The 25,649-nt window shown below is 52.8% G+C and overlaps 13 protein-coding genes across 13 annotated transcripts; 4 read left to right on the top strand and 9 right to left on the bottom strand.

Annotated features, from left to right (window-relative positions):
- Positions 1-141: 141 nt before the first annotated feature.
- On the top strand, positions 142-2,348 carry J4E86_011169 (uncharacterized protein; the record flags this gene model as incomplete). The annotated part of the gene is made up of 8 exons (XM_051451663.1): positions 142-268; positions 320-400; positions 451-658; positions 836-1,440; positions 1,491-1,556; positions 1,629-1,688; positions 1,736-1,781; positions 1,829-2,348. 8 exons carry the CDS (start codon positions 142-144, stop codon positions 2,346-2,348), a joined length of 1,713 nt encoding a protein of 570 aa, XP_051297202.1.
- A 504-nt stretch (positions 2,349-2,852) lies between these two features.
- Positions 2,853-3,703, bottom strand: J4E86_011168 (uncharacterized protein; the record flags this gene model as incomplete). The annotated part of the gene is made up of 2 exons (XM_051451662.1): positions 2,853-3,459; positions 3,516-3,703. 2 exons carry the CDS (start codon positions 3,701-3,703, stop codon positions 2,853-2,855), a joined length of 795 nt encoding a protein of 264 aa, XP_051297201.1.
- Positions 3,704-4,315: 612 nt separating this feature from the next.
- J4E86_011167 (uncharacterized protein) lies at positions 4,316-5,866 on the top strand (the record flags this gene model as incomplete). Its single annotated transcript, XM_051451661.1, has 1 exon — positions 4,316-5,866. One exon carries the CDS (start codon positions 4,316-4,318, stop codon positions 5,864-5,866), a length of 1,551 nt encoding a protein of 516 aa, XP_051297200.1.
- A 2,310-nt stretch (positions 5,867-8,176) lies between these two features.
- Positions 8,177-8,718, bottom strand: J4E86_011166 (uncharacterized protein; the record flags this gene model as incomplete). Its single annotated transcript, XM_051451660.1, has 3 exons — positions 8,177-8,271; positions 8,344-8,586; positions 8,658-8,718. 3 exons carry the CDS (start codon positions 8,716-8,718, stop codon positions 8,177-8,179), a joined length of 399 nt encoding a protein of 132 aa, XP_051297199.1.
- A 424-nt stretch (positions 8,719-9,142) lies between these two features.
- On the bottom strand, positions 9,143-9,747 carry J4E86_011165 (uncharacterized protein; the record flags this gene model as incomplete). Its single annotated transcript, XM_051451659.1, has 3 exons — positions 9,143-9,303; positions 9,370-9,627; positions 9,687-9,747. 3 exons carry the CDS (start codon positions 9,745-9,747, stop codon positions 9,143-9,145), a joined length of 480 nt encoding a protein of 159 aa, XP_051297198.1.
- A 293-nt stretch (positions 9,748-10,040) lies between these two features.
- J4E86_011164 (uncharacterized protein) lies at positions 10,041-10,665 on the bottom strand (the record flags this gene model as incomplete). Its single annotated transcript, XM_051451658.1, has 4 exons — positions 10,041-10,132; positions 10,167-10,232; positions 10,291-10,542; positions 10,605-10,665. The coding sequence occupies 4 exons, from the start codon at positions 10,663-10,665 to the stop codon at positions 10,041-10,043; spliced, it is 471 nt and encodes a 156-aa protein (XP_051297197.1).
- A 451-nt stretch (positions 10,666-11,116) lies between these two features.
- J4E86_011163 (uncharacterized protein) lies at positions 11,117-11,625 on the bottom strand (the record flags this gene model as incomplete). The annotated part of the gene is made up of 2 exons (XM_051451657.1): positions 11,117-11,475; positions 11,538-11,625. The coding sequence occupies 2 exons, from the start codon at positions 11,623-11,625 to the stop codon at positions 11,117-11,119; spliced, it is 447 nt and encodes a 148-aa protein (XP_051297196.1).
- A 1,162-nt stretch (positions 11,626-12,787) lies between these two features.
- Positions 12,788-13,195, bottom strand: J4E86_011162 (uncharacterized protein; the record flags this gene model as incomplete). The annotated part of the gene is made up of 2 exons (XM_051451656.1): positions 12,788-12,828; positions 12,886-13,195. 2 exons carry the CDS (start codon positions 13,193-13,195, stop codon positions 12,788-12,790), a joined length of 351 nt encoding a protein of 116 aa, XP_051297195.1.
- A 326-nt stretch (positions 13,196-13,521) lies between these two features.
- J4E86_011161 (uncharacterized protein) lies at positions 13,522-13,907 on the bottom strand (the record flags this gene model as incomplete). Its single annotated transcript, XM_051451655.1, has 2 exons — positions 13,522-13,784; positions 13,847-13,907. The coding sequence occupies 2 exons, from the start codon at positions 13,905-13,907 to the stop codon at positions 13,522-13,524; spliced, it is 324 nt and encodes a 107-aa protein (XP_051297194.1).
- A 322-nt stretch (positions 13,908-14,229) lies between these two features.
- On the bottom strand, positions 14,230-16,112 carry J4E86_011160 (uncharacterized protein; the record flags this gene model as incomplete). The annotated part of the gene is made up of 2 exons (XM_051451654.1): positions 14,230-15,395; positions 15,464-16,112. 2 exons carry the CDS (start codon positions 16,110-16,112, stop codon positions 14,230-14,232), a joined length of 1,815 nt encoding a protein of 604 aa, XP_051297193.1.
- Positions 16,113-17,907: 1,795 nt separating this feature from the next.
- On the top strand, positions 17,908-19,222 carry J4E86_011159 (uncharacterized protein; the record flags this gene model as incomplete). Its single annotated transcript, XM_051451653.1, has 2 exons — positions 17,908-18,480; positions 18,530-19,222. 2 exons carry the CDS (start codon positions 17,908-17,910, stop codon positions 19,220-19,222), a joined length of 1,266 nt encoding a protein of 421 aa, XP_051297192.1.
- A 453-nt stretch (positions 19,223-19,675) lies between these two features.
- J4E86_011158 (uncharacterized protein) lies at positions 19,676-20,149 on the bottom strand (the record flags this gene model as incomplete). Its single annotated transcript, XM_051451652.1, has 2 exons — positions 19,676-19,854; positions 20,038-20,149. 2 exons carry the CDS (start codon positions 20,147-20,149, stop codon positions 19,676-19,678), a joined length of 291 nt encoding a protein of 96 aa, XP_051297191.1.
- A 3,313-nt stretch (positions 20,150-23,462) lies between these two features.
- On the top strand, positions 23,463-25,365 carry J4E86_011157 (uncharacterized protein; the record flags this gene model as incomplete). The annotated part of the gene is made up of 3 exons (XM_051451651.1): positions 23,463-23,588; positions 23,796-24,979; positions 25,029-25,365. 3 exons carry the CDS (start codon positions 23,463-23,465, stop codon positions 25,363-25,365), a joined length of 1,647 nt encoding a protein of 548 aa, XP_051297190.1.
- Positions 25,366-25,649: the final 284 nt, after the last annotated feature.

The raw sequence follows: 25,649 nt of genomic DNA, 5'->3' as shown, positions 1-25,649 counted from the left end.
CCCCACGTCGAAGCCTATACGAGCCCGTGTCCCTCTCAGCCAGCCATTCCTCTCGCAATTCACCTCGCCCGGTGCCGATAGTCGCCCTCCCGTGTGTGTCGCGACCCTCAGCCATGATAGACCGGAGATAGCAGGACGACAATGGACACACAGAGCGCAAGCGTTGCCGACGGCAGGGTGGACGAACTATGGGCAACTCTCGACACGCGCAAACAGGGCCATCTTGACCTCGCAGGCCTCAAAAAGGGGCTGCGGAAGCTGGATCATCGTAAGGGAGGATGTTGCGCGCAGACTTCAGGCCGCTAACCCGACATTGTAGCCTTGAAAAATGCGGACCAGCTCCTGGACGAGGTGATGCAGGCTGTAGATACCGATGGGAATGGAAGGATCACATACCAAGGTGGGTGCGTTCTCTCTGACCGAATTGCACGTGTACTGACGCGATTCGAGAATTCCGCAAATTCGTACACGAAACCGAAAAGGAGCTTCAGCACCTGTTCCAGACCATCGACTACAACCACGACGGCAAGATCTCCAAGGACGAGCTGCGCTCAGCTTTGCGAACGGCCGGCCTCACAGTGCCCAACAGTAATCTCGACAAGTTCTTTTCGGAAGTGGACACCAACAATGATGGGACCATCAGTTTTGAAGAATGGCGGTATGTACCCAGTCAGTTTGCGGTCGTCACAACGGGTGGAATTGGAGTGGCATCACACACGGTGGAAGCGCGAACAGACTGAGACCACTGTCGTTTGGCCTAAAACCGCGACAGAATGTCAACATGCTCTGCAGAAGTCGCGTTATGACTTTCACGAATCTTACTAACTATGATTAGGGACTTTCTTCTATTCATTCCGGTCAGCGCACCATCCCTCGGCGCCGTAATGTCGTACTTTTCCGCCACCATGAAAGTAAACCAGGAAGGCGACGTTGCCATTAGTGACGACACAATCCAAGGCCTAGGTACTACACAGCGTTTTCTTCGTTTTTTCTTTGGTTCCCTTTTCATTGTAGCGCACACACCGCCCTACAATCCCCTTCCGCCAGAGCCCAGCGCGCCGCTCGACATGGCTTCATCTACTTCGACACTTGCCTACCAAGGTACCCTCCCGCCACGGTCTGCACACGAGACGAGCAGCGCTCCTCTCGAAGAGATCCGGGCAGGACTTATAGAGAGCTTAGGAACCATGCTGATTGCTTGTGTTCCCAATCCAGGCTATTTCGTGGCGGGAGGCGTTGCAGGCATTGTTTCTCGCACCTCCACTGCTCCGCTCGATCGTTTGAAAGTCTACCTCATCGCCCAGACCAATGTTGCGGAAGAAGCTGTCGTCGCCGCCAAGCATGGCAATATCGTTAAAGCTGCCATGAATGCTTGGAGGCCACTTGCGACCGCCACCAAGGAGCTCTGGCAGGCTGGCGGTATGCGCAGTTTGTACGCTGGTGAGTATCTGTCACTGCTTTCTGATGACTGGAGTTGACGTTTGCCATAGGAAACGGCTTGAACGTCGTCAAAGTGATGCCGGAATCGGCCATCAAATTCGGGTCTTACGAGGCAAGTATAGTCAAATAAACCAACCGCTTCCCCTAACTCGCGCAGGCTGCGAAACGCGTCTTCGCTAAGATAGAAGGACACAATGACCCCGCCATAATACACTCATGGTCCAAGTTTGTTGCTGGTGGTCTAGCAGGTGAGTTCTCGGGATGATGTAATCGGACCAGCGCTGACGTTCTTCAGGCATGGTCTCCCAATTCGCCGTCTACCCCATCGATACCCTGAAGTTGTGAGTATGGTCAAGACATCCGTTCAACTCGCGCTAATCCAACCCAGTCGCATGCAATGCGAGACCGTCTCTGGTGGCTTACACGGCAACCGACTAATCTGGGCCACAGCAAAGAAAATGTGGAATGCCGGTGGAATACCCGCATACTACCGCGGTCTACCCATGGGCATCGTCGGCATCTTCCCCTACGCAGCCCTCGATCTAGGCACATTCGAATACCTCAAACGCTACGTCGCGCGTCGCAACGCGAAGCGACTTGGATGCCACGAACAAGACGCTGAGCCGGGTGGTTTCATGACAGCAGCCATTGGTGGTTTCTCCGGCGCATTCGGTGCAAGTGCTGTTTACCCGCTCAACCTTCTGCGAACACGACTGCAGAGTCAAGGTACCGTTCTCCATCCGCGGACGTACACGGGTATCATGGATGTCACGAGACAAACTATCGCGGGCGAGGGTGTTAGAGGGCTATTCAAGGGTCTCACGCCAAATCTGCTCAAGGTCGTTCCTGCCGTCTCAATCACATACGTCGTATACGACAAGTCGAAAAAAGCAATCGGCCTGCCGTGAGAACAAGAAAGAGGCCGAATACAATGTTCTGAAACGGTGGGGTGGGAAGAAGATTTCCATCATCTACCTACTTCACAGCACCAAACGACACGGCCATCAAGTGGACGTGTCCCTTTGCATATCAAAATACAGCGATACCCTTCGAGCTCTATACGCATCACTACTAGCCTTTTTTCTATCTTTTCTTCTTTTGCATCATGGCGTGGCGTTTGGGCGTGGGTGGTTGCGGGGAACGCAGCTTGTTGTCGTTGATTTGTCGGGTTGGGGATGATGTGGGTTCTGAAGTAGGGGCTATGTGTTGGCGAGGGTATATGTATGCTGTAGTGGTAGCTGTAGTAGCAATGATGAAAAGTGAGATATGGATATGTCTCATTCTCAGTGCAGTGTCAGACTAACAGCCCATATCTATGAGTATAACATCTCCATCAAATACATCTAATTCCTCCCACCAGAAACGCCATCCATCTATCCCAAATCCATAAGATTACGCCCTCCCCCACCCTCTCATTTCGTAATAACAATCAACAACACCAAAATAATAATCAACACCACAATAACAGTCAAACTCCAATTCTCCCTCGCCTTTCTACTAAACCGATCCAACCTCCCTCTCGCCCTCACAAACTGCGCCGCATGCCGATCCACCCCTTCCTCCACATCATCCAGCAACATGACCTGTCCGTCTAGCTCATCCCCTATCTGCATGGAGAGTTCGCGCTGCCGCCCGATGGACGCGCCCAGGCTGTCGAGTTGGCTGTCTTGGTCGGCGATGACGCGGCTGTGGTATTGGTGGATTTGCTCGTTATCCAAAGAAGTTTGGTCTGGGGTGGAATCTGAGGGGTCGTCGCGGTAGGGGAATAGGGAGGAGCGGTTTGGGTCGTCGGATTCATCGGAGGGGGCGTCTGAGAAGCGCACGGATTTTGAGGTTTGGCGCGTGGGAGCGGGTTTTTTGGATTGGGCGGCGGCGAAGTCGGAGGTTAGGGAGGGGTTATTGGGGGAGGTTAGGGTTGGTGAGGTGGGTGTTGGGGTGGCTTTGGTGGTGGTGGGTGTGAATTGGGCGGTTAGTTCTGCGAGTTGGGTGCGCAGGCGGGGGAGTTGTGATGTTATTGATCTGGGGGTGTGTTAGCAAATAACATTCCTGTATAGAGAGATGTCGGGTGGGCCTACTCGTCCGACGTGTCTTGGACTTGCGACTCCAGCGACTCGATGCCGGAGCGCAATTGCTCCAGTGAGCGCGAGATCTGGCCATCTTGGCTGTTGGAGGGGAGGTTGAGGGAGAGGGCGCGTTGGCGCTCGAGTAGCGAGAGCTTGATGTGGTCGGCGAGGAGGAAGAGCTGTGGGGGGTTGGTGGCCATGGTGGCTGTGGTGGGTGAAGGTTGGTTGCAGGCGGTGGTGTAGTGCGTGGTACGGGGTCCCAATGCGCCGGAGATGGTACGCGCGAACGAGGCGATTGAGGAAGGCACGGGGAATAGATTATACGCGATGCGCGACTATGTACAGGCAATGCGAAACAGATACAGTCAACGTTGCAGCTAAAGCGCGAGTGGAGATGGCAAGGCTGCTGCACTCCAGGAGCGGACCGCTGACGACAGGCCCACTACTTCGTATGCCGTGGCTGGGCGGCTGGGGCATCATTGGTGGGGAACGGCCAGGGCAGCACCATGTCGCTCTGTCGCGCAACCTCCAAGCCACGGCATGCTCCCTTCTGCTTCGGGAGAATGTGCCATCCTGACCGCCCGACATAGTCTTTGCTTCTGGCGCTCTGCAGCCCCCCGTGGATGACTGGCAGGGCGACCATCCGACCAACAAACCCCCCACAGCCACCTCGATCGACACTCAAGAGGAGACCCGAGACAGCGCATCTCACCGCCGACTGCACCTGCCCCGACGCGAGTGAACGCGATTCTCTTTCATAAGCGTCTATCCGTCGCCAACTCCCGCCAACCCACCACACCAACTCCCCCAGCATGTCGTCGCCAAGCCCCATCCCACCCCCGAACGACCGCCGGTCTTCACGCTCGTCGCGCTCGTCAAGCAACGCCAACTGGACTGGCTGGGCCGAGGAGCAGCACGGTGGAATGCCCGTCGGCGGCCCTCCCAGCAGCCCCTCGCCCTTGGCCGTCCGCGTCTCAAATTCGCCATCAACGAAGCGCCGTCACAGCCGAATCGTCAAAGTACCCCCCGAGTTCGCCAACCTCGAATACGTCTCCACGCCCGACAGCAACCTCACCTGCCTCATCTGTCACGCCCCCTTCGATAAGCCCGTCCAGCTCTCCTGTGACCACTACTTCTGCCGCGAGTGTCTCGATCACGCATGGGCGCCACAGCATAAGAGGACCTGTCCCACGTGCCGGCATGCTGTCGAAAGCGACAGTGACGTTCGCCCGGTGCCTAAGATTATCGAGACGATGCTGGACGAGCTGGTCGTCAAGTGCCCGAACACCAAGGCAGGCTGCAACTGGGTCGCCCAACGCGTCAACGTCAACGACCACGTCATGTTGTACTGCGAGTACACGCCTGTCGAATGCTCTGCCGCAGACTGTCGCTTGCAGATATCACAGAAGGACTTCCACAAGGGCTGCTTGCATTACACCGTCAGCTGCGACGACTGTCACGCTTCGCTCCTCAAGAAGGACCTCGAAGAGCACCAGCGAAGCCTCTGTGCTAATCGCTTAACCACCTGCACGCTCTGCTCGGCTGAGATACTGCGGCTAGACCTCAAGCCTCACATCAACAACGACTGCCCGAAACATGTCATATCATGCCAGGGCACCATCGTCGGATGCAAGTTCCAAGCCGAGCGTGCCGACGTCGTACTCCACGAACCAACCTGCGCAATGGCAACCATGGCGCCCCACTTCCGCGAACAGCAAGCCCGCATCGAAAGAAACGAGGCGCGAATGGAGCCCCTGACTAGGAAAGTCGGCATCCTCGAAGACGGTCTCACCAACATCACAAACTACCTGTATCCAGCCAACGGAAACGACGCCTCCTTCCCTGTTACCGATCCCCTGGACCCCAACGACACCGACCCCCAAGCACCCACGCCAGACTTCCGCCTCCCACCCGCTTCATTTCCACCCGTCCCACCAGGCGGAAACGACAACAACAACTCCGCCCAACCTCCTTTCGACTCCCAAGTCCACCACCTCCTCACGCTGCACGACTCCCTCCGCGAAGAAGTATCCCGCATCTCCAACGCGCTCACCGATCTCGACGGCCGCACCAACATGATGATCATCAACGAGAGCCAACGCTCCAAAGACGAAATGCTGCACGTCAACGCCGCAATCAGCAACATGCGCATGCACCTGCAATGGGTAGTCAGTGCGACACTCCAACAGCGCTCCAACGCTACCGCCACTTCCAGAACACCAGGTACCGCAGGCGCAGGCGCAAGTGCAAGCGCCGGGAGTAACGCTACACGTGCGGGTAGTGCTAGGCCTGGTCCTAGTGCTACGATGCAAGGGCCCTTCCGCAGGTTAAGTGACTCTAATAGGCAGGATACTAAGCTGTAGTAGATGAAGTAGTAGTAGTATCCCTTCCTTTTTCTTGCGTTTTACTTGATGGAAATGGAAATGGAAATGATCGCAGGTTCGATCTATGATGGGATGGACATGTCTTTATGAAAAGTGTTTTTACATGGCGTTTAGGGAATGAGGGAAATGCGGGGCTTGGGATCAGGTATGACGAACGCGTGCCTGGGTGGGATTAGGTTTATATACCCCTTCTTCTTTGATATCGTGGGTGCTCCTGCTGGCGCGGAATGGGGGGTTTCGAGCACGAGCAGCGGAATGCAGGCGGGGATGGAAATTATGGGATGAGATAAAGAAAATAGTGTACAAAACAATCAAGAGCCAATAGATATATCGTTCCATAATCATGCGTATGTTCTTATAGTTCCGGCACGTGAAGTCGTGTATGCCGTTAGTCGCAAAGCCGTGTCGGCGGATCATCGGTGACGTCATGCATGTGGTTTTATCGGACCCTGTATGTACCTGAAGATCGATTACGAGGCTCAAAATAATCCTGGCGACAACATCTGATCTTCACATATCTGCAGCTTGTCGTGTTCTTTTGAACTTTGCTATGGCGGGGAATACGAGTTCTGATATTCTGATTGTAAGTTTTCTCATATATCTGCGCGAGATTGTTGCATGATGGACGTTGGCATCTGGCAGCTGCGTGTATGCGACCGACATCGCGTCTCATCCAAAACGAACAATGGAAGATACGAAAGAGATGGATCCAAACAACCACATCACCTCATGCCCCCAAAAGTCAAGCACGTAAGAAAAAAGGCACTGAACTAACCTCACCACAATAAAAGGCCGGTGCCATCGCAGCCTTCACAGTAGACCTCCTCGTCTACCCACTCGACACAATAAAAACGCGCATCCAAAGCCCGGAATATGCTAAACTCTACACGGATAGCCGGACGGGCAAGGTGGATCCAAAGTTGTTCCGTGGTGTGTATCAGGGGATTGGGAGTGTGATTGTTGCTACGTTGCCGAGCTGTAAGTTGTCCCGGACCGATTAGTGGGATGCATAGCTGCAAGTGTTGTTATGTGACAGAGGGTTGAAGACGGAAAAGAGAAGGACGGGGGAGAAATAGGGATATATAGGAGGGATGGGAGATGATGTAGAAGAGTTGGAACAGGAAATGCAGAGATCGGGGAAGAAGGAGATGTACTAATTATGTCAATAGCAGGAGCATTCTTCACAACCTACGAACACACAAAATCGCTTTTCACACGCTTGAATACGAATACAAGGAACGAAGCCATCCTCCCCATAGCCTTCGTCCACGCCTCCGCCTCCTCTCTGGCAGAAATAGTTTCCTGCGCCATCCTCACCCCCGCAGAAGTTATAAAGCAAAACGCACAGATGGTCTCCACCTCCTCCTCTTCTTCTTCCCCTTCCCAAAACGCCACCCTCCAAACCCTCCAAAAGTTCCAATCCAACCCCCTCGCCCTCTGGCGCGGCTACACCGCCCTCGCAGGCCGCAACCTCCCTTTCACAGCGATGCAGTTCCCTATGTTCGAGAGGCTCAAAGAAGGGATCAAGAAGTATAGGGATGATAAAGGGTTGACGAAGGGAGGGATATTTGAGATGGGCTGGATTACCGCGCTGAGTGCGGGGAGTGCGGGGGCGGTTAGTGCGGTGCTTACGACGCCGGTGGATGTTGTTAAGACGAGGGTTATGCTCGCTGCTGCTGAGGGGCCGGGAGATGGTGGTGGAGAGAAGAAGAACGGGGGGAATGGAGGGAAGAGTGGGTTGGTAGATGCCCTAGGTAAATCCGCATCTTCCCCTAAAGACACGGTTAAGAATGCAGCGAAGGACGCGGCGGATTCCCTTAATCCGATGAAGTCCTCGCCCTCGCAGTCGGAAGGCAGGAAGAGTAGTTGGGCTGTGGGCAAAGAGATTGTAGAGGAGAAAGGGTTTAAGGGGTTGTGGAGAGGGGGTGCGTTGAGGGGTGTTTGGACGTTTATTGGAGCCGGGTTGTATTTGGGGGCGTATGAGAGTGGGAGGGTTTGGCTTGCGGGGAGGAGGGGGGAGAGGGTTGATGAGGATGATTTACTGTAGTGTGTGGAGGTTGACTGATGAAATGACTGTGTTTGAACGTGTACGAAAGACAATATCAAGGATTGAAGAACACTCTTTTCCGATCGATTTGATGGCTATATAGTAGCTCAAATTGTTTCCACCTCAGACTGAAATATAACCTTCAGCAATGCCGTGTGGCACTTAGTACCATGGGCATGATTGGCATATGCCTGGAGACGCGTTCCAGTCTGACAGCCGCCTTGAACAAAGTCCGTCGAACTCTATGCGGCATTTTCGGACCAATAAGGGTGGGGTGTGAACGGATCCTGACTGGCTTGATACTCTTCAGTCTCACCCTCATCCTCCGGGTAGTCTTCTGTGCACAAAAAAAAACCGATGTCAGCGATGTACATTGAAGTAACTTCGCAATGTACGTAGTGAATCTTACTTAGCATGAAAACCAGAGGTTCTTGCACCATCTCTAGCAGCATCTCCAGGCTGCTCTCTTCGGTCAACTTTCTCTGCGTTGACATGAGACGCTCGCGACTCTTTAAAGTGTCGCCAGCGAAGATGTGCGCAGAATAAGCTGACTTTGAAGAGCCGTCTGGGCGGGCGCTTGTGTTGGTTTCTTTGACGACGATGACATGGATAGGGATATCCTGGCTCATCATATAAGAGAATCGGGTCAATTCTTCATTTTAGCAGAATATCAGCCTTGAATCTTTGAACAAAAACACTAACAGTGGGAGGTAGCGTACGTACTGATGATTTGATCTTTCATCTCCTTCTGCCACATGATACTCTCGTACTTGGACATGGCCATGGTGATAGCGGGCGCGCCTCAATGGGACGACTAGATGTTGTGCGTAGGGTGCTGTGGAAGTGGGAGGTAGAAGAGTTGGAGCTTCTTGTCGGCGCGAAAAGTTCATGACCAATTGCAAAGCGCGACTCACACTCACCTTTCGCTCTTGTTGTGAGCTAGCCCGAAGCGGGGACAGCAAACAACCACTGAGCAAATTTTCAGCTTTGCTCCAGGCAGACACTGACATGGGGCTTAGATGCTCAGAGTAAGAGCAACGGGAGTGACGTAGTCTGCACGATGGTATGTTTTGGACGATGAGTGACATTGCTATCTATCTAGGTGGTGGCGTGTACATTTCCACTTTTCTGCATGTAGATCGCGGAAAAGACTCGTTGTATCTTCCCGGCTATGCCCTTCCGACCGTCCAATGCTCATTTCCGAGCTCCTATCTGGCATGGAACTTCATCCAGAGATCACCCAAGGCGTCCCTAATCCTCCAGCGTCGCGCTTCTTCGACAACGGCTTCAGCGTCGTCGACTTCATCCCCCATGATAGTAACGTATACTGGTTCTTCTGCAGATGCCTCTAGGAGCTCTTTCGCCAGCTCTGTCGCAATCACAGTCGATTAGCATGTAACCTTGGAAGTGTGTTTATGACAGCTGCGCGACTTACCAAGACTACTGCCCAGCTGGTCTTGCATCTGCTGCCTGAGAGCTTCGAGGCCCTGGGCAGTAGATGCATTCTCAATAGTAATGAGAATCTCCATGTCACCTCTCACAGAGGGTGGTGACTTGTAGACGATGAGGTGGGTGTCAACACCGCCCGGGGTGGATAACATGAAGCCGCCAAGGTTCAACTTTCTAGTGCTGTGGATGACGTCGAAGACTGAACTATTGGAGAAGCTGTCTTTGTACGTTGCGCGGGCAAGAGCTATAGCAAGAAGTGACGTTAGCATGTAGCAGCGGAAATAGCTTGGGGAGGATGCTTACACGAAATCTGCTCCTTCATCTCTTTTTCCCAGATGATAGTCTCGTATATGGACATAGCCATGGTGACAAGTGTATCGAGCTTGGGAGCGACGTGGTGTTGTTATGGTTCGGAAAGTGTGAGGTGGAAGACTTGTAGTTATCGCGCTGGAAAATTTCTTATCAGCTACAAAGAGTACGACTCACCTTCACCTCTTCGCTTATAACCCAGACTAACGGAAAAGACGATAGTGGAAGTAGCAAGCACTCACCGGACGGAGTTTCGGTGCTCAGAATCGGATACAGTCATGAGATAGCAGTATTCGGTTCATCGGTTACATTGCTATCTAGCAGTTCCAAGTGAGACTGGCATCTGGGCTACGGCTGTTGTGTATGTAGTGACAAAAGCTCCACATCCATCCTCTTTGTCATACCCTTCCGATCCCCAAATGTCTGGTTCGAAGTCCATGCTGTATACCTAGGAAGAGGCGTACTGCCACTAACCATGGAGTCGTGCGGACTCTACGAGGCTCTTCGCGAAAGCTTTCAACGACGACTCCATATCGCGGTCTACAACAGAGAGAGGCAGTCAGCATGTGCCCTTCAATGTCTCAGATACGCAACTTACTAGTCTTCTCGCTCAAGCGGCCTCTAAGATGTCCCAAGACAGCCTCCAAGCCTTCCTCGACAGTCAACTTAGCGATTGAGAAAATCAACTCCCACTTTTGTGCTGTGGAGGGGTCTTTGTAGACAACAAGATGAGTCTCGATGAGAGTCGCGCCCTTTTTAATGTAGCCCTTGTCGTCAGTGGTAGTGGCATGGATGACGTTGAAGACTGAACCCGCAGGGTATTTTTCGACGTAGAGTGCGTGGGCGTGGTCTGCGCGACGAAGGTTAATTGTTATTCAATAGCAAGGGATCAGCTACATGAATAATACATACCTAGAATCTGCTCTTTCATCTTTCCTTCCCACATGATGGTCTCGTACTTGGACATGGCCATGATGGCGACTATGGCGGGCTTGTGGTGCGGAGTTCAAGTTTTGGAAGCTCAGTTGTTTTGCGACAGTGGGAGGTAGAAGAGTCGGAGCTGCTGAGTGGAAAGTTTCTAATCTACTGCGCAAGACGCGGTCCCGCGCGCGCGCGCTCACCTTCACCTCCGCGCTAGCGTCTTGCGCTAGCTTATCGAGGAAGCAACGGATACACACTCGCCGAATATCTGTATTGGGGTTGAGAAGATTCACAAAACGGAATGTTCTAGTACGGGTTATATTGCTATCTACATGGGTAGCAGTACGGGTGGAACTCGATACCTGCTTGGGGTAGCGCAAGACCCTTACGGCGGTCTTATTCTCCGTAGACCTAGTGACAAAAGACACATCCTCATCTTCTGAGCTCCGTCTTTCCAGCTTGACAACGTCAGGTGAAGACACGTCACGTTTATCGAAGCCGCACTAATAGTATCCATCCTTCTTTTCCTTCTCGTCGGCGATCTTCTCCTGCTGCTCCTTCCACTCGGAACGTAGTGAGATGTCAGTACCCGGATCTGGAAAGAGTTCGTGGGGCGGCTTACTTATGGCACCATGCATCTGCTCCTTCAGCTTTTCCATAAGCGTGTTCAATCCGTCCGTGACGCTCTCATTCTTCTGTGTAGAATCGAGAACCCTCCACCTGTTGTTACTCTTCAACATCTCGTAGATGATCAGGTGCGTTTCGCAGTAAGTGAGGTCGTCGGAGATCTTGACAGTCGTGTGAACGATATCGAAAACGGAGCCCTGGCAATAGTATTTTCCATGAACAGCGCGTGCGTGAGCTGCGTAGTAGTCCAAGATTAGTCTCTGAGGATGCGGGGACGGTCAGGTGGTAGGAACAAACATAGAATCCGCTCTTTCATCTTGTCCTCCCACATTATGGTCTCGTACTTGTTCATGGGTTTAACCTCTGCGGTCGCTGACTGAGCCATCGCTGGTAGTCGCTGGTATGAGGAGAGGTAGAAGATAGTAGGATGCGCGAGAAGTTTCTTATTTGGGTGAGTACTGTGCGAAGCAAGCGCGACTTCGGATCAACCTTCACCTCCGCGCCCGTGTACTCAGCTAGTCCACATTTGGCAGTGACAAACACCCGAAAGTCCAACTCAAATGCCGTCATCAAGCTGCGGTCATCTAAGAGAAACATCCATCGCACCGCTCGCAACCGAACACTTATCTGCGACTACGACTACGATCAGGACTGCGGCTACGACCACGACCATGACTACGACTACGACTATGACCACGATCACGACTACGACTACGGTCACGACCACGGCTACGACTACGACTATGACGTGTCTTCTTCCCTGGGCGATAAGAATCCACATCTTTCCTACGGCTGCCCTTTGTCGCATTCTCATCCCCATCTTTCTTGTCGGAAGTCCCTGTCTTACTGTTCGGCTTATCAAGCGTCAACTTGAGTCCCACTCTCATCTGCTCCAAGAGACGTTCCAATCCACTCGCAACATCAACGTTGCCACCAAGAGAATAAAGTTGTTTCCAGTCGACGCTTTTCTGCGGCCGCTCGTATACGATCAGGTGAACGCTGTAGGGCTTTTCCTTATCTTTCTCCTCTTGGGAATAAGTGTGGATGATATCATATTCTGAGCCGTAGCCGTAGCCAGTCAAGAAGGCGCGGGCGTGAGCTTTGTGGCAGGATGGCGTTAGCGGCATTCATTGACATATAGGGTATGGGATGACTGGGGGTTGGGTGCTGGGAGTACGTACATTTGATTTGATTCTTCATTTCTCTCTCCCATAAGATGGTGTCGTACTTAGACATGGACATGCTGAGATGTTTCAGTGAAAAGACGGTGGTATGTGTGAGGGAGTGTCGAGACGGATGAGTAAAGCAGTTGAAGCTGTGGTATGAAGTGTGTTCGGAGAATACCGCACGAGATATATTCGCTACTGTTCGCAAATAGTGTTTGTTTAGCCAGGTAGCAAGCGGTCCATGATGATTGATTAACGTTTCTAGCATGTTCGATCAGTGTCTCGCAACGCCTCGAAGAGAGGGTTGTGGGAAAAACAATCGTCCTTGTTCACCTGCGCAGCCGTTCGAGAGTACAATACACAGTATAGCGGTCGCATGTCCTACACCTCCCTCTCCAGCACTGGCACAGGCGGCTTAGGTACTACATGATTCACGCTACGTCAGCACAGTGCCCTTCAAAGGCCGCAGTATAGCTTACTTATCATATCCGAAAGCCTCGTTTGCAGTTTCCTCATAAGTTCCTCCAAGCCTTCCTTCTCAGTCGACTTCCTGTCAGCACACAGAACGATTTGCCATTTGTCTGTGAGCGACAACTCGTCCAACGCGATGACATGTACGACATAGCCATTGTATCTTTGATCCTCGTTAATGAGATCAATCTTAGTGGTCACGACGTCGAATACGGTGCCGGGGCGGACCTGGTCAATGAACACGGCGCGTGCGTGAGAGACGATTTTCTTCTTCAACTCGTTCTCCCAGATGATGGCTTCGTATGACGCTGATGTCATTATTGCTGTGAGATATGATGTAGAAAAGAATTGTCGAAGATGACCTGTTATTTATAGCTGGGAGCATAACTTGTAACAAATGAGTCTTGAGTGTCATGGGATAGGTCACGAAGAGCAACAGCAATCGCTACTAAAGTGAAACCCACTTTCTCTCCGTTATCCAGATCCAACAGCCCAAACATTCACCACCCATCACCTCACCCTTTCCGCATTAAAACACCCTGTCCAAGGCGCAAAACTTCACGTATCCTCTCCCTCCAAACCCTCCATCGGCGGCGTAAGCCCTTTTCTCAAAACCAAAACATCAGCTCCATCCTACTACATGTTCATTCTCTAAACTCACCTATTGAATCCCCCAATTGAACTTGCAGCTCATGCAGAAGCTGCTCCAAGGCTTCTCCGCCAATAGTTTTCGGTTCTCCGGACGTAAGTATCTTCCATTCCTTTTTGTGTGGTCCTTTGTACATAATGACATGTGCCATGTATCCCGGGTGAATGGTGTTGCCCTCCCTGACATCGCAAGTGCTTGTTACGACGTCGAGTGTAGAGGTGGGCCGGATTTGAGCGGCATGTACGGCGCGTGCGTGAGCTGGAACAGTGATGAGTCAGTAGCTGACAGATATGGGATGGGAGGATATAGTGGGGACGTACATAGGATCTGACCCTCCATCTCCTTTTGCCAGAGGGTCTTGGTGTACTGGGCTTTGCTCATGGCGGCGGAGATCTTTTTGATGTGGGATAAGTTCGATAGCTGTCCTGCAGGGAACTGTTTATGTATTGCTTAGCGAACAACTCATCATTGATTCATCGCTTGTGTTCTGAGGTTGGTCACAAAGGATGACAACGAACGAGCGTAAAAGACAAACTTGTAAGTTTGCTCATCGAGAGAAGCTTCGTGACGCGAGATACGGCGAGCAGCCATGTGAATTCCATTGCATGACCTGTGTGGCGCAACAGCGTTCACTTCCTCTCCATCCTATGGATCTAGTCGCCCATAGATCCACCACCCTACCCACAGCCACCCACACCACCCTCTACAGCATCTTCCCCCTCTTCCTCCTCCCAACAACCCACCTATGCGCAACATCATAAACCGCCCTCGTCCAACTCCTCGTAATAATCTTCCCCTCAAACGTCCCACTAACCCAACTAAACAACACCAGCAACGCAGCACTCAACCCAAACGTCCACCCAAACGCCCGCCAATAACTGCCCACTTCAAACTCCAGCCCCTTGAACTGAATGCTAAAATACCCCGTCATCAGCGTCACAGGCGTGAACAGAATCGTGATCTTGGCAAGCAGCAAAGTAACCCAGGTGAGGCGCTCGACTGAGAAGGATTCTTTGATGGCGATGAGGTTGAAGTTCATCATTACGAGGGACTCTTTTTGGTCGAGGCATTCGGATATTTCGGAGAGGGCGTAGAGCTGGATGCGGTCTTTGAGGCGTTCGAAGCGGACGCGCGCGGCGGAGCTGAGGGCTACGCCGAGGAGGCTGTCGGCTTCGGGGACGAGGGGACCGGGAGAGTCGTTTATCACGGGGTGGGAGGAGATGAGGGAGGCGTTGCCGGAGAGAATGTGCGAGTTCTTAAGTGACGCTAAAGTGGCTTCTTGCTTTTTGAGAACGCGCTCGATGATTAATTCGTAGCTTTGGTACACGCGTTTTAGGACGGCGAGTTGGCAGCCGATGTGGTGGAGTTGGTCGACGTGGGTTAGGTTGGCTGTCTGGAGCATTTCTTGTCGGAGTCGGTCGAGCTCGGCAGCGTAGCCGTGTTCGCGACGGGAGATGAGATCGAAGGTTGCGCCCCAGTCTTCGAAAAGATAGTAGAACAATAGGCCTGGAGCATCCGTGGGACGGTGGGCTGTTTCCTCATCGCTGCTGCCGAGACGTTGGCGGATGGGTAGTTGAGTAAGCGCTGCCTCCCTTAGCGGCGTCGGTGCTTTAGTAAGTTGCCTGAAGACGTTCACAGTATTCCGACGCGTCGTGAAGAGTACCTTCACGTCTTCTTTGTTGAGAGCACCATTGGCGAACGGGAATGGGTCTTCGGAGATCGAGATGACGGTTTTATTCTCGCATAAGAGAAGCCAGTTCCATACACGTTTGCCGTGGGGCACGTCTCGAGTTCTATCCGAGATTATAGGGCGGGTGTTGGTTTCTTTGCTGCGGACGTTGTGTAGCGAGTTGTAGCCTATGCACATGTCTGTTTTGTTGTCAGCAGATGCTTTTCATGTAGCGTCTATGTCTCCTGTCAAGGAAAGGGTAACTTACATCTCCGACCCTGATCGACGGTACTCCAATGCCAGACATCGTCTACTAGCTGGTAGTGACTCAAATCTCGGACCAGCTCCAGCTGTGTAGATTGCATCATCTCCGTCAGACCGATACTGGATTCTGAATCTAAAGCTTGTTCGTTCGCCTGCTTCGCCTTTTCTCTGATTGAATTGGACATATTCGTTGTTTGTGATTTGTGGGAGAACACTGATCTCAGTGTGGAAGAACTCTTCTTCATGCGCAGTGACGGGTTGTTACGTGGCGGCATATGATCGCTCGTCATCATGCCCAGCAGTCGTGGCGTGAAGTCGAAGTGAGAGGCTAGCGTCTGGATCAGCTCCTTCTGGTTGTAGGGCTGCCAGATATTGATCCATCGCGTATGTAGTTCAGTCGGCCTTGGCGATTCCAGCAGCTTCTTGTATGCTTGGTCGTTGAGATCGAAAGCGCAGAAGGCATCGCCTTCATCTTCTCCAAAGTCGATACAGAAATTGCGGCTCCTGTGCTCTCTTGTTTGCCTATCGAAGAGGTCAAAGTTCCGGTCCGAATCGAAGTTACGGAAGCATTGTCGAATATCATCGTTGCCTGTGTCTTGGTAGTATGGCGGCAGGTCCTCGGCAGGTGACGCGGGCCGGAAAGGAATTGCCATAATGAGAGAATGTGGAGTTTGTTGGATCGTATGCGACGTGGGCGATAGTGATAGGAATAAGCGATCTGTTTGGATGACGAATAATGCCGAACATCTGCACTGGCGATGTGACTGCAGCTCGTGCTGGGATCTTCGTGGGTATGTGTCGTGTGTACCTTACAGTGCGAGGTCACGCGGTGCGGTTGAGGCTCATGCCGGCAAGAAGTCTCACCCAAGGCAGGCTAAAGGTTTGCAGCTGCTTGTGCAACTCCACACATCTTACCATTCTAGTTTGTACCTAACATAAGGTATCCTCTAAAGGTACTCGCCAGGGCTGACGCTTGCTTGTAACTGTGTGAACCACGGCGCGCAAAATTGGCATGCAGTATGGAGGCAGCTGAGACGATACAGACCTCTTCCAGGTATAGCGTTTCCATGACAAACGAACAAAAACAAAGAGATACGGACTTGAGTATGATGCACAAATGCGGCGACGTAGCTGGTTCGACCTAAAATAAACTTAGCAGCTAGGTCAAGGTACCTAGGTAGTCCGGACGGAGACGTTCGCGCATCGTGAACAGCAGATGATCAATACTAGGCGAACAGTCGAAGTAACACCGCCAGTTGATCTCGTGCGAGGATGGATGCGCAGGAAAGTTACGCAGCAGTCATGGCTTAGATGGAGGATGATGACCTGGTGTCGCGTGGTCTGAATCGAGATGGGCGGCTGACTGGTGGGGTCGGAAGATTGCGCTTGCCCCCTATTAGACGCCAAGCGCACCTTCCCAGATAGGCAAGTCCTGGAAGCCATCGAAGACGGTAGAGTTTCACTGTCAATGAGTCCAAGTTGAGTTGCAGTTCACAGATGACGTCGAACTGAATCCGCCCCAATAACGGGAGACAGCTGATACATGCAGTGAAGAGATATAAGCTTCTACCGTCTCAAATATGTACAGACGATAGCCCGAAGAGGCAACCAGTGAACCTGTGGATTACAGTGGTTTTCTATTCACTCTCCCGCATCTTCTACTTTTCCACTCAACCCTGCCTGTAGAACGTGAACACAGGCCGGAACAGGGAAGTGTTGGACAGCTGTCGATTGCAGAACCTCAAGGGTGAACTGGGCAGCTCATCCGCTAGGCCTTTGTACCTAGCAAGTGTGCTGCAGCGTCTCAACGCAGACGAGCTATACCATGTTCTCATAATGGTGGGGCATCATCGCGACTGCAGAATAAGGGTTCAATAGCTTATTGCCGTCTTCACATGCACACATGCCACACCATACAAATACCCACGATCTACTGCTCTATCAATATGCCAGCCGCCTAACGCGATTCATAGCCTTGCTTCGGCCCTTTTCGCTCTGCGCCTGCGGGTAAACCTCTCGACTGCTATATCCACGCCCGGCGGAGGGGAAGAAAGACGAGCACGTGCTCCATTTGGACCTCAACAGCGTTCGCCACGGTTACTCCCAACGCGATGGCCGGCCCACTCGTTCAAGCAGCTGCAGCTTCGCAGAGGCCTACAGCGGCCGCGACGCCCACGCTCCCAGGGTGACGTTCTCATAGGAGGCGCGATGGACTGGCGCCATTTCCTGAGGTATCTTGGCCGGCCAGCCAATCATGGGAGCGCAGGACACCCACGGGATCCTTCTCCCAGCGCTGCGACACAAAAGAGCCCACGCGACACCCCAATGCTGATAATGCACGCCATACATTGTCTCTGCCGTCCCTTTATCCCCTCTTTGTCGCCCTCTGACTTATTCTACGCGCGGGACACTGGCTGAGGACGTTCTATGAGCGCCTTTACTCCCATCATGCCTCGCCCAAACCTCCCTCCGACTCCCCAGCCGTCGACAGACATTACCGGCAAGAGCAGCGTCAATGCCCCTCAATTGGAGACGAGCTTCAACTTGCCACCTGCAGCGCTGGGTGGTAGAGGAAGTGTAGCTAGCTCCTCTGGTAAATCCGAAAATGCCTCAGACTCGTCCTACCGGCCACCTTCCCCGTCGTCCCCAGTCGCGACTTCCAAGCCCGGTCATGCGCGCAAACGCTCCCAGCAGAGCATCATCACCAAGGACGACTATTCTCTCCCGCCCCCGCCTACCCGATCCCGCAAGATCATTCAGATGAAGCCCAAGGATACCCAAGAAACGCCCAAGACCTCGTCCAAAACACAGGATGCGAAGACCACAACCGCTGCCACTAATGGTACCAAAAGGAAGCAGGCGGGTAACGCCACTGCTGCGGGACGTAAGATTGCAAGGAAGACGGCACACAGTCTGATCGAGCGGAGGAGAAGGTCCAAGATGAACGAGGAGTTTGGGGTACTCAAGGACATGATTCCGGCGTGTAGGGGACAAGAGATGCACAAGCTGGCCATTCTACAGGTACTTCCCGGCACTGACTTACAATTCATTCATACACTAACACACCCAGGCATCTATCGAGTACATGCGATACCTCGAGCAGTGCGTCTCCGACCTCAAGACCGCCAACTCCCGCCGCGACTCCCCATCCTCAGCTACATCCGAGCTCCCGCCACCACCAGTCCGACGCATGCACGACGACGACGACGAAGACGAAGAGCAAGACGAAGAAATGGAAGACGCCGTGTCACCCACCTATGTCGAGCCACCACCTGCCCAATCCAAATACACCTTCGCCCAAGCCTCACCCGCCATCTACCCCTCCGACCGAAGCGTATACACCCACTCCACCACCACATCCCCAGCCATCATACCCCACGATCATCGCAACGGGCACTACTCGGCGAACCCCTCCCCCGCGCTGCGCCCGTCCGACCCACACCACTACTCGCTCGGGCCAGCTTCAGTCCGCTCCACAGTAACTTCTCCTTCGATCCACCCTTCGCCTGCGTTCAGCGCTCACACACCATCGGCCACACACTTCAGCAACCCCTTCCACAACGGCCCTCCTAGCACGGGTCCGGTAGCTGCGCCTGGCTCGTCTCATGGCTCTGTCCATTTCGCGTTGACGTCACCGGCGTTGAAACCACAGGCTGATCGTGAGGACCAGGAAGCTACTGAGGCGCTGATGATGTTGAATACCGATCGTCGTAGCTGGAGTGGGGCTAGGGGTATGAGTGTTAAGGACCTTCTCAGTGGATAGGTCGTGTGTATGAGATGTATGACGAGCGCTGTGGCGTTCAATGAGGGTAGCAAAAAGGGTACTGGGTGGATGTCTGTTTACTGTTTTGGCGCTGGTGGGATTTTCTGCTGTTCAGCTCTTTGGAGCTATGCTCTTATGCTTTACGTAGACTTTGTTTGTGTTTACATTTTCTGGGCAGGATGAATGGAGGGTAATGGTGCGGACGACTCGTTTCATGTACAACAAAAGTTGAAGTTGCTTATCTTGATGAATATACACACGCAAGACGACTGGTACGATGATTGTTGCACCAATATAAAGAAACGAGTGTATGATTCTATTCTAGTCAATCCCTTCCACCTTCTCCACTCTGCTCACCTCTCTCTCTCTCTCTTCCTTTCCTTCCCGTCTTCCCGTCCTCCATCCGCTTCCATCCCCAGCATTCTTGACGACTTGTTCCGACCAAGAAGTGATCTAGCAGTGATCACTAACCTGGCTACCAAAAGGCTCATTCTTGCAGTCGCCACCACACAGCGTGATGAACTGGATAGCCCCGCCGTTGACGCAGTTGAACAGGGCTTTGGCGCGCGCGTTGGCGTCGGTGGGTTGGCCGGCTGCGTCGAGGACTTGGTAGATGGTCGAGGCGTAGTCGCCTGGTTGTGTTAGGTGGGGACGGGAGGATGGGGAGTGCAGAGGGGCTATGGGTAGGGGGTGGGACTGGGAAAGAAGGGGGAGTAGGGAAGGAGAGGTATGATAGGGAGGGAAATGGAGGAGGGAAATGGAGGAGGGAAATGGAGGAGGGAAATGGAGGAGGGAAAGGAGAAAGGAAGACTCACCCTGAGTCAAAAGGTTACCCTCGCAGTACGCATACCCAGCGAAACAGTTGTCCGCAACGACAGTGCTGGCCATGGTGGCAGCGGCGAGGATGGCAATCTTGGAGAAGTACATGTTGATTGAGGCTGAAGTGGTGTTCGGTGAACGTTGAAATTGAAGGTTTGTTGTGTGTGTTTGTGATGATTGAAGAACTTGTTGATGTGTGATGATGGTCCTCTACTTGCTACAAGCCACCTCCTTATATGTCCATCTGTCTGCTGTTCAGGCATCCCATACTCCTCATCGATACTGTACGATGATGCTATTCGTAACCGCCGTGTCTTACCTCTTCGTCACAGGCGTCAAGGGAGGTGGTTTGCCTGGGGTCTTGCATTCGGACCGTGTGTGCAATGGTAAGGCGAGATGGGATGGGGCGTCATGGTCGCAGCGAGGATCTTTGCGGTACTGAGATCGAGATCGTCATGGAAAGGCTGAGAGTCTCGTATACCGTCTAAGCTGCGGCTTTGATTGCATCGCGAGGGCTCAGGTGGGACGGGGCGTAGGTGGAGGTTGTGGATCGCGATGTGGAGTTATGCGCAAGACATTGAGGAGAGTCGAAGAAGTTCGCCTTGTCCTGTATCCACTTACTCGCGGGCTGAGGTCGTACAATAGAGTTGATCAGGCAGGTGCTTGAGATGTACTGGCGCAACAATTTCCCTTTTCGTAGTGTTGGCCCCCGATACCCACATATCGATCGTTCTCGGGTCATCATTCCCTTCATCCTACCTTCAAACCAGCTATTTGAGGTGACCGATTAGGCATCACTGCGCTTGGTACCAACTGGATGTGTTAACCGGCAGCTCGCGTTTCCCTATGAGGATACAACCGGACGTGTAACGATGGGTCTCTAGACGATAGGGTACTCATTAAGCCAGCAGCTTACAACATCTCTGGTGGTTATACAACTTGGTCGAACGTTCCTGGTCTCGTTCTTTGAAGCGTGTCTCTCTCATCCTACAGCTTTCGGCACCATCCTAAGTGTGATATGTTTGCAAGAACACATGATCAATGGCTTGATCGAGCTCATCTTGACAGACCTCATACCTTGCGTCTTCCGCCATGATCACTAAGCTGATATCGGCGATTTCCCCGGACTTGTGCCTTACGCCCCGGGTAGCTCGATCGTAAGCATACGAGACCGACCAAGTCGATTGGCGCTTTGTGGTCATCTCCGGAATGAAGTAAGACCAATAGAGTCCATTGTAATTCCTTCCCCGCTTCTTCACAGCTGCACGTAACACAAGAGTCTCCAGCATCGGCAATGGTAGGTCGTGAAGCAACGGACGTCGTCTCGTTGAGCCGCTCGGACGCAGTCAGCATAAACGAGGCTTTGTCGATCTCCCAGGCCGCCGACGCGCTGCCGCAACCCGGGTCCAGGCTAAGGAACATTGAAGGTTGGTCATTAATGTGTCATTCAATGCTAATTTTGGTCGTCAGCCTGTCTCGAAAGTTGCTCCGATCTTACGGCCAAGCGCTTGGAGCTGGAGACGATGTACTTGGTTCCCCACAAATACTTTAGGGCTGCCTTGCGCTAATACGGGGCGTACTGAAACTTTAGATCTTTGTGGTCATGGTAAGACGTAGGTGGCATGAAAATCGAGCTGGAAGACCCGCGTTCGTGCATAGAGTGCGCAATATTCGTCTGGAGGTGCCTTCTTTCGAATGTTCAGGATGCACCTTCCTAAGTGGTCTGCTAACACCAGCAGCTGGAAGGGACCGTGCCGTGCCGTAGGATCCGCATTAACGCTTGAAGAGAAGGAGATGTAGGATCTATGTGTCAACGACAAGCTGTACCTGGCGATGGAGCGTGAGAGTTATGACGTGCGGTCGATGTATTCGAAGGTGGTAGCCGCCGCGGGTCAGATTCGGCGAGTACGATGGCTCTAGTGTCATTGCCAGATCGGTCGCCAGATAATTGGCATTCGATTCCAAAATCTCCCTCGTCGCACCTGTCGCAACAGATATCGAAGCTCTTAAGTGTTGGGCGCTACTGTCTTTACGACGAGTGACCATGATACTGGTTGCGGCGCTTCTCTGCGTGGCTTTGCCGGCAAGCGCAGGATCCGAGAGGAGAGCCGAGTCTGTGACGGACACCATATACCTTTGCGACCTTCCAATCTCAATTTGACATTCTCTTTCGCAGACTTCAGACTTACGGACTATCAGCTTGGGCACCGCGGGACCTTCGTCTTCACGCTCTGGTGCTGCCTGTCGGCGGTCGTCAGCATCATTAACCGTAGCATCATCAAACGGCGGTTTAGATATGACAGCCGCAGTAGCACCGTCTCCGAATAACTTAAAGGTAACGACATCTCACCCTTCCGTAGAGTGCCGCTTCATCCTCTTCTCTCTTTACGTTCGTTTTCAGAGAACCTCGCGAAATGACGGTCGTTGCGCAGCCCGCAGTGTAGCTGCGAGTATAGAATGCGACATGCGAATGTGTTGCAGTGCAGACCCATAGAATATGGCGATCAGTGACGATCAAAGGTAAGGTAAGAGATAGGAGTGGTGGGTGTTTTCATTGACTCTTCTATTAAGTTTATCGCTTGCCGAGTCCACATTTCATTCAGCTTCGCGATCATCTCAAGACCGACGGCGACATCTGTAGCGAGGATACGAAGAGACGGCACTATGGAGATTATGAGGACTTTTCCGACATTGATGGTATGCCTTATTTCGATGCCTAGCTCCGGTCGGACATACGATCGGTCTTTGCCTGGGTACGCATGAGCATCCACACCATCTGTTACGCCCTTTCGAGAGTCATACCACCTAGAAGGGCCCAAGGAGTCTGCAGATTGCTTGGCCCCCACCAAGCTTCCACAAGCCAGCCGGCTGGCAGGGGTCGGATTCCGCCCCGACAAAGTCCCGGTGCCTATTCAAAGCCGATGCACCGCAACCATCATACGCACCGAAGGACTCAGGCCATCAAAGTCAGCTTTCTCGTATCACGCTGTTCTTTCGTTAGAAGCATGCGACCCAGTCGGTAACGCGCGCGGGTGGCCCCGTGGGAGTCAGAGCGAACGGCGCGTTTTTCCCCGCGTCGCTGTCTCGCGCTTTCGCTAACGCCGTTCACCGAGATCATGCCCACCAAACCTGGCTTAGTCTTGCACGAGAACCTCGGGGTTAACGGACAGAAATATGTTCAGGGTGCGGGCAGCGATGGGGACTCATTTCGTAATCCAGCTGCCTGCTGTCTTTCTATTATATACCTGCGGCTGACTCCTGACGTTGTGGTTTTGCGCGCAACAATCGCAACCGTCTGGAACCAGTTCTTAAGACCTTCACAGTCGCAAACACCGCATTTGAGGATCACCATCGCAAGGAAAGCTTTGCCCACGGAAATCTCACCCTGATATCGTAGCGACAGCTACAGCGATCGCACAACATGTCTTCATCAACACGAGAACCATACCGCCAGCATTCGAGGAGTAGCTCAGATACACATGTTCCAGATTTAGAAAAGGGCGACGCGAGACCGAACAAAGAGGAGGAAGAGGCTGTGGAAGAAAAGGTAAGCATTATCACATTTTCACGACGCGATCTCCATCAGAACACTTCTGCTACGGTCTGAAGACTTTGACGTCAGTGTGCGACTTGTTGCGCATGACACGGGAAGGCAATCAGGCTAAGTTATCCTGGCATCGGGTGGTCGGCTACTGCACCATCATCACCACCCGTCAGTTTTGAAACACTCCGAAGAGGAGCTAACATCTTGAAGCAACCCCAGGAAACAAGCGAAGATATCGGCGCAAACCTCGAGAAGCATCTATCGAGAAAGAGCACAAAGAAGGATCAGCTCGCACCAGAGAAATACCCCCTATCCGACCTCGACAACAACCTCGTTGGCTGGGACAGTCAAGATGATCCCGCGAACCCACGTAATTACACGACGAAAAGAAAGATCACACTCCTTGGATTAGTTGCCGCCATCACCTTCGTCAGTCCACTCGCCTCGTCGATCTTCGCGCCAGGCATTCCCTTCGTCAATGCAGACTTTGGCAACACATCGCAGCTTCTTGGATCCTTCTCCGTCAGTGTCTACGTCCTAGGTTTCGCATTCGGCCCGCTCTTCCTCAGCCCGCTCTCCGAGATCTACGGAAGATACATCGTGCTCAACTGCTCCAACCTCTTCTTCTGCTGCTTCACGCTCGGATGCGCGCTCGCACCTAACCTCGGTGGCCTCATTGGCATGCGATTCCTTGCCGGTGTCGGGGGTAGCGCATGTTTGACAATCGGCACCGGTGTCATCGCCGACATGTTTGTGCCTGCGCAGCGAGGAAAAGCTGTATCGCTTTACAGTACAGGCATTCTATTCGGCCCTATCCTCGGTCCTATCTGCGGTGGTTTCATTGCGCAACGCGCAGGCTGGCGATGGGATATGTGGGTCGTACTCATCGTTGGTGGACTTCTGACAGTGGCTCTCTTCGTCTTCAACAGCGAGACGTACCACGCTGTGCTGCTCAACCGCAAGACTGAGCGCTTACGCAAGGAGCTGAACCGCCCCGAACTTCAAAACATCATGACATACGAGAAGGATGCGGCTCTCCTAAGTCCTCTTCACATCCTCGGGAACGGCATCACGCGCCCGCTTAAGATGCTCACCCGATCACCCATCGTGCTGCTCTGCTCACTCTACATGTCCTTCCTCTTCGGCCTACTGTTCCTGCTCTTCACGACCATCACACCCGTCTTCATCCAAACCTACGGCTGGTCTCCCGAGATCACCGGTCTTGCATACCTGGGTATCGGCATCGGCAACTTCATGGGCATCGCTTTCGTAGCCAAGACCAGCGACGCGACTATCATCCGCCTAGCGAAGAAAAACAAGGGCGTCTACGAACCAGAGATGCGCCTACCTCTCTGCGTGTTCTTCGGTTCGCTAATCCCGATCTCGTTCTTCTGGTAAGCTCTCTCCCCTACTCACCCTACTATCATTCACTAACAACCCCAGGTACGGCTGGACAGCCTACAACAAAGTCCACTGGATCGTCCCCATCATCTCCCTCGTCCCCTTCGGCTTCGGTCTCATGGGCATCTTCGCGCCGCTCCAGACCTACATGATCGATTGCTTCCCCCAATTCGCCGCTTCTGCTATCGCTGGTATGACAGCGTTACGTTGTCTCTTCGGCGCCCTGCTGCCGCTTGCGGGACCGACTATGTACGAGACTTTGGGCTTGGGCTGGGGGAACAGCTTGCTGGGTTTCTTGGCTGTGGCGTTTATTCCTGTGCCGGCGCTGTTGTTTAGGTATGGGAAGGTTATTCGGGAGAAGTATCCTGTTAAGGTGTAGATGGGGCGGAGGAGAGCTAAGGATGAGGGATTTGCGTTTAGGTTTTATGATACCCGATTATGTATTTGTAATGTTTTAATAGCGTCGGGGTGTGTATCGAAAGTAACGAAGTAATTAGACATAATACGCTCTCCCATGCGCTTTCCGTCTCTTGCTGCCCAGGTGTACCAAGGCACTAGCCCGCGCCCGTCATCTCACATCTGGCAAGGCTGACATACTGGCCCAGACACACACTCTTCCTCACCACTTCATCGATACGCCAGTATGCCTAGCTGTGGCGCTCA

The sequence above is a fragment of the Alternaria arbusti genome (assembly GCF_024043155.1).
Source record: "Alternaria arbusti strain BMP 1465 chromosome Unknown scaffold_30, whole genome shotgun sequence".
In the NCBI taxonomy this organism is placed as follows: Eukaryota; Fungi; Ascomycota; class Dothideomycetes; order Pleosporales; family Pleosporaceae; genus Alternaria; species Alternaria arbusti.
This window is presented reverse-complemented; position numbering and strand designations above follow the sequence as displayed.